This window comes from Dendroctonus ponderosae, unplaced genomic scaffold, assembly GCF_020466585.1.
Source record: "Dendroctonus ponderosae isolate FM_Combo_2020 unplaced genomic scaffold, Dpon_F_20191213v2 Dpon_F_20191213_4, whole genome shotgun sequence".
NCBI lineage: Eukaryota > Metazoa > Arthropoda > Insecta > Coleoptera > Curculionidae > Dendroctonus > Dendroctonus ponderosae.
In genome coordinates, this window is record NW_026018611.1 from 1,281,839 (window position 1) to 1,288,725 (window position 6,887).

The 6,887-nt window shown below is 44.9% G+C and overlaps 1 protein-coding gene across 1 annotated transcript in view; it reads left to right on the forward strand.

Annotated features, from left to right (window-relative positions):
• LOC109543054 (protein gooseberry) overlaps positions 1–6,887 on the forward strand; it is a 21,903-nt gene that overhangs the window by 1,547 nt on the left and 13,469 nt on the right. Inside the window, exons 2-5 of the mRNA XM_019912574.2 lie at positions 1,303–1,475; positions 2,258–2,480; positions 6,424–6,629; positions 6,693–6,849. Of these exons, the coding sequence (XP_019768133.2) occupies positions 1,303–1,475; positions 2,258–2,480; positions 6,424–6,629; positions 6,693–6,849 (759 nt within the window). The remainder of the gene's footprint in view (positions 1–1,302; positions 1,476–2,257; positions 2,481–6,423; positions 6,630–6,692; positions 6,850–6,887) is intronic.

Here is a 6,887-nt window from a genome sequence, read left to right on the forward strand (position 1 = left end):
AACGCGCCGGATATCTTGCATCTCTGGCTGAACTATATGGGTGCGAGGGAGAAAACCGAGGGCAGCTACGCTCCCGAATGGAAAAAGCAGCCCTGTCGTCGCTCGAATCAGAGCGTTTGCTTCACAGAATGAGATCTGGAAACGAACACGACTAACCTTGAAGACGTTGGCGATGACTGCAGGCAAAACGTCGGGACCAAATTCATATCAGCGGCGATTTTTTAACTGGATAATCAGCAATTTTATGAGCCACAGCGGCGAAGCCAAAAAACTGTCGTTTTCCTTCCAGTTCCGTTCCAGATTCCGAACTAAGCAGCATGTTGAACCACTAAAGGATGAGTTGATGGATGCGCATTTAATACCGCGATTTTGCATTTCAGTCACTTGCAATTGGTTCAATTCGTGCTTGTATTCTAATGAAGCTTCACTCCTCACGGGCTTTCCATATACAGAGTGTCTCGTAAGAACCGGCAAACCATCCCGATATTTCATGTTTTTGCTTAGATTATTTCAGCTAAGTATATTATATATAGCGCTTGCTGTCTAGCGTGATTTTCCTCGTTCTGTAAGGATGTGAGAGTCAAATCGCCTTAAAAATGTCACTTCGATTGCGGTCGAAAACTCTTGCAGTTTTTCGTCGTGCTGCCAAGTCCTGTTCTATTGGCCAACGAGGCTCGAAAATGTGGCGGTTTTCGTTTAAAGGTTACCGATATTGTGCAACGGTTTTTTCCGTTTTGGGTATTGCTTGAAATTTCAGCGATATGCCCAGTGAACAAGAAAACCCTAAGTGGGTCACTATGGTGATTGACTGCCGTTGCCATGATAGCTGACTTGGGGGACAGTAAAAACGTTGAAAACAAGAAAAGACAACGAAAAGCCCAGAAACCCCAACCGGACAATTTCGGGGCTTCCACCCTTAAATTCCTCACACGAAAATAAAACCCGACCACGCCCGTGTTGATTAAAATTCGTCGAATGTTCAACAATCAGTGCTTCCGGTACCCGCGTTTAATTACAAACGCGACGCGAAAGAATTAATTTACTTTGCGTTTTTGCCCCTGATTTTCGACTCGGCAGCAGATAAATGAATGTTTTAATTAGGTTGGTAGCTGGTGGTAATTAAAAACTCATTTATAATGGGATAATGGTGCGGCGGCTTCGCTTTAAACAAAACGCATTGTATGACTTAATTTCAACCGTTAGCTTGGCCTGTTCGGCCAAAATCAAACGCAGAATGTGCGCGATCAATCGCGAACATTCGCGCATTTAGTCATTTGTCCAATGGACACTTTTCTGTTGCAGGCCAGGGCAGAGTCAATCAGCTGGGAGGAGTTTTCATTAACGGCCGACCTCTGCCCAATCATATCCGGTTGAAAATTGTGGAGTTGGCAGCGGCCGGAATCCGGCCCTGCATTATATCACGCCAACTCAGGGTGTCGCACGGCTGTGTCAGCAAAATACTGAACCGATACCAGGTAAGTTCGCATCAAATCAGACGTTTCGACCGCAACAGCAACCGCCGTCTTCAGAAGTGGTCGACGGTGCGTCACAACCGGGTCTCCTCGTTGCCAAACGGGTGTTTTTCCGAGAAATACTTCTCAACCCGCTGCTTCATGCACGCTCAAAGTGAAACCAATAAAGAATCGATTTTCGAGCGCAATCGCCACACCTGTTCGAAGGACCATAAACTAATCAATCGGCGCGCAAATGGGTTCCCAACCACACACACATCAATAAATGAGCTGATGCGATTCCTTGTAGTTTTACCTATTTGCAATTAAACGTTCATGCCGGGCATATGAAAACGGAATCCGCGTGAAAATCATAATGGGTTTTAATAAATCATAAAGGAAGTTACGATTTGTGCTCGGTCGTTAAATGCGGCCATAAATGACCTGGCAATATCCTGTCGGTAGTTTCTTTTTTTTCTCTCCCTGTTTGTTGACATTAAATGCCGGTTTTACATTGCGCGCTTTTGCCCGATTTATCGGCCAACAAGTTGACTTCACACTTGGATTGGTGCCAAGTTCTTTGCTCATTTGCTACATTTATTGCCCTAAAAATCCTAACCTCTAATGCCTTGTGAATTTACTTCGAGAGCCGCCGCCAACACTTCAACAATAAATCGTGCAATTTATCGATGGCAGCCGCCTAACGCTCTTATTGGTGACCTTCAATAATTGCCCCAATTTATCGGGCGAAAAATCGCGGCAAAGCGAACACGCAGAAACTAATGGACTCTTTCTCGCTGTTCCAGGAAACAGGCTCAATCCGACCGGGAGTGATCGGGGGCAGTAAACCGAAGCTGGCCACTCCCGAAATCGAGTCGCACATCGAACAGTACATGAGGGAACGGCCTGGAATGTTCAGCTGGGAAATCAGGGAGCGACTGGTCAGTAGCGGGGTGTGCGACAGCAGTTCCGCGCCCAGCGTTTCGGCCATCTCGAAAATCCTCAGAGCCCGACACGGCGACACCGACGGTAAGTCGATGATCAAACAGATTTTTTTTTCATCCAGCACAGATCATTTTTCTCGCGAAAAAAAATCAGCTCGAGCACAGTGTCGACTGTGATGGCAGGTAACAGGTATCGCTTCTGTTCGAGGTTTTTAATTACCGGCAAAAAATCTGGTAGCTAAATAATAGTAGGAAATGACTTTCAGCTTTTGCTTGGCGAACGTTATTATGCAAGCCTCGAAAATGATTAAGCTGAATCTGGTATTTGCGCTTGCCCGGTCCGCTATCGATAGCCCTCGATCATAATTATTGGCTTCAATTAATGGAAATTGATTCGGCCGGGCAAAAACTGCCCGATGAACCATCGAGAAAATCAATCATCTTCTTCATAGTTTTCTCAGTAGGTACGGGCTTATTCCAGTCCTGACCAGCATTTTCGTATCAGCGAAAAGCGATGTCACTGTCAAATAGCTGGGGACAGACTACACTTTTCCCCCTGATCACGTGCAATCATCCGTCAAACTTCACCGTCAAAACGTCAACGTCAAAACAACCGACAATTCTACTAAGGGCGATTCTGCCTACGGTTCCCGTCATTACATCTGTCAAACTTCATCTGTCTACTAATGCGCCACAATTGACAAGTGACGGTCTCGCAAACTTGGGTGTTGTCAACACAATGGCTAGATTTAGTTGTCGAATGTGCGAAAATCGGCATCTGCCCACCAATCAATCAACGTTGATGCCAATTGATGACGATCCAATCAACCTGGTAAATCAATTGTTATCTACCACCGAGCTGCGATCTAATGAGTAATCGAAAACAGGTAGCTGCAAACGCGCTGCGCCGTACAAGAATCGAGATTATTAAAGAACCCCTGGCCGGTACCCAATCTGTTACGTCATTGTCTAACTATTAACTGGGCTCTTTGACTGGGTACCGACCGGGCTGGCAGCTCGTTCCATTGTAATCCGACACTGGGGCTTTGTAGTTTTGCCGTTCGTGTTGCTTTCGTTTACACTTCAGAGCGCAGTTAAAACCAGTTCAAGACAACACTGTTTCACATCCAAGGAAACTTCGGTTTCAGTTGCGTTCCCCTAAAGGTCGCAGATGATGGAAACGTTTGAAAAGCCGAATTTTCATTAAACTTCGGTCGGAGAAAATTGAGACTATCATTGAAACAAAGCTGAATAAATAAACCTCCTTAACGACTGGCATCCGCAATTAACAACCCTCGATTCCCACGTAACGAATTGGCCTATAGATCCATTTCATTGCCATCGGGGCCCCCCTCTTCTACAGTCATCATTTTTCACCCCAAACAAAACGAGGCACGATCCAATTTTTGCCGTAATTACGTGTAAAATAATAAAAAACGATAGCCGCACAAAAAGCCCGATTCTAGGTAGCGGCAGCCAATATCCCATTTGTTCGGAGTGGCTTCTGCTCTGGAATAACAGCGCCATCCTGCCGATGATAAATGACATTGCGTTGACAGGCCGACACCACAGGTGGTGTTCCGCCGCTCGAGTCATTAATAATTTTTCGGGCAAAAGACGGGCAGCATTTTCAGAAATGCGCCGTTTTACGATCGGGCTGTAGCGAGTGTAATGCGAACAATGATCCGCAATTGAAGGTACTTAGTGCTGGGTCTCCGCCTTGTTGCGCCTCCATTTTGTCACGCTGCATGCCTATGCGGCCGCCATTTTCCAATTCGAACGAAACCCGCGACCGTAAACGCTCCACAATACCAGCATTGTGTTTGTCTATCCTTCACAGTCGAATGGTACCGAGCACCCAGTGCTAATCAACACACAAGGATCCCGATCTGGTTCTAAACATGCACAGCTTTTCAATGCGGTTTTTCTTTTTACATTCTCCTTTGTTCAATGCATCCTTTAATCAAATTCCATTGATTAGGCCTGTCTAGGGATCTAAACACACATTAAGGGACGCCAGAGACACTTTTCCGATGTTTTTGGGCCACCGTATAGTCGGTCCCAAATTGTTTGGCAGTGACGCAATAATTGTCGTACTTTTTCCATTACTTGTCCATCGAGCGAGACAGATATGTTATGGCTACTAATGTACTTGCACTTTCATGAAATTGTTACAATTGGCGGAAGTATGGAGGAATATTAAAATTATCGATTTGATTTCTTGGCGAGTGCAGTTGTTTTCCAACCAATCTCCAATCTGGGACGATTACATTTTAATATGACATCTCAAATAATGACATAACTGCCAAATAGCTTGGCACACACCTACGTCTTGGAAAGCTTCGATTATTCAAAGTTGTGCTTGTTTTCCAGATCACACAAAAGACGTTTTATGCCACTGTCAAACTAAACTTCAGCAAAAAAATTCTTAATTCGACCCTCACTATATTGCGCCTTTTCAATAAATGTACTGAACCTTTACTTACGTCCAGCCAAGACTATTTGGGCGATGAAATTGTCCGAATTTGCCCCATCTTCCCTATGGCGTCAGCTTCTTGCCGATGCCGAGAATGTGCCACGTTTCTTCACATTTCGAGCGAATCCTCGGGGAAATCCCAACGGCCACTGTATTAACTGTTTCTGATGCACCTTTTGAGTCACTTTTTGAGCACTAATTCGGGTGATAATCGCGCAATATTCGCCTTTCTTTGCTCAAGAAACGCAATGACATTGAACGACTTGTCAAAAAGACGCGACATGACGCTGCGCGCAATGAGGGTTGCTAATCCTTTTATACGTGTGACGTCATTTGTGGAAGGGAATCCGATATTAATTTGTTTGACTTATTTTTTTTTAAGTTTCAATTACGCAATAAATACATGCATATAAATAAAAAATTGTTTTTTTTTCAAATTAAAATTAATAAAGGAAATTTACGAAAACGGGAGGTTGTCGGTTTTACGTCATGTGTTTAATAACGCGCTTTAGGAAGTTAATACTTTATCGTGAAAGGACAGAACTAAGTACTTACATATGTAAGGATGCATGTTTCGAAGTATTGAAGTATCTAGAATGTCCACTAGCAACCGAAACGTTGCGATAAAAACATCTTTGCTCATTCAACTTTCATGTTGAAGCATTGGACCAATTGAAGATTTTGTACTTAAAAAATCATTAAGCAGTAAAAAACGTATTGATGATTTGGGTTTTTCGTTGCTTAATTGATCAAAGTTGCACACAAATTTCGCCACTTACCAAAACTCGCAGTTGCCGGTAGTGAATTCGTTATTACCCCACGTTCGCTATTACCCCACGTTCCCCACCGTCGCTCATCGACTGCAAACATCACCATCTTCAATGCACTTTTTCGCATTTGGACCGAATTTTCGGCCTAAACCCCATTGGCTGCCGGTCTGGATAACTCTTATGCACCTTTTTGATTGAAAAAGGGGCAATAATCGGCTTATTTTGCAAAAGAACTGATCCGAATCAAATTTGGCAACTTGTCAAGCGCGAACTGACTCTGCCAGGATTGCCAACTGCCGTATCCTGCGACGTCATCTGCGAGAAAGGAATGGGGCGTGTATGTACATCCGTTGTCTAAATTAGATACCTAAAATTAATGTTAATACCTAAACTACAGGGTGGTCAAAATTAATTGAGAAAATATCCCAGTAAATTTCCAAATAGTTGAATAGAGCGGCTGAAATTGGGGGGCCCCACGCAGCACCACCCGTCCTATTGAAAATATCACCCAGTCATATCCTGTTCATTCAGTGGTACGCGGACCGAATAAATTTTAATGGTATACACGATGCGTCTTCTTGATGTCATATTGGTTACACCTAATTTGGGGGGGCGCCCTACCAGAACGTCGTCACGCCATTATTTCGCCCCCCGTTTGTCGAAAATACACCTCATTCATGTAATTACGGGGTTATTATCGAATTTCTCACTCGCCTCAGTTCGCTTTGTCACTTTCTAATAGTGCTGGAAATGCATTTTTTGATTAATGGGGCGCAATCTAGATAAATCGTCCGAAAATGACGGCGGATCAGAGTGCGAAAGCGAGCCCGGGATTCCGCTGAAGCGCAAGCAGCGCCGCTCCAGAACCACCTTCACCGCACAACAGCTGGATGAGCTGGAAACCGCCTTCAATCGCACGAGTTATCCAGATATTTACACGCGTGAGGAAATCGCACAACGCATCAAGTTGACCGAGTCCCGAGTGCAGGTATGGGCACAGTTTGGGGCAAATCAGGCCCGTTTTTCTCATTGGGTTGCCCGAAAATTCCAGGTGTGGTTCAGTAACAGACGGGCGCGGTTCCGGAAGCAGGGAGGCCACAATCCGGGCTTCAATAACGTCGGCCTGCCCTATTCGTCAGCTGCCAGCCCCTACAATCAGGCGATGGCCTGTTCCCAAGGCGTCTATAGCGGGCCTTCGACCAATCAGGGTGAGTGTTTGGGGGCGCGTTTTCCCATTGGAGCGGGT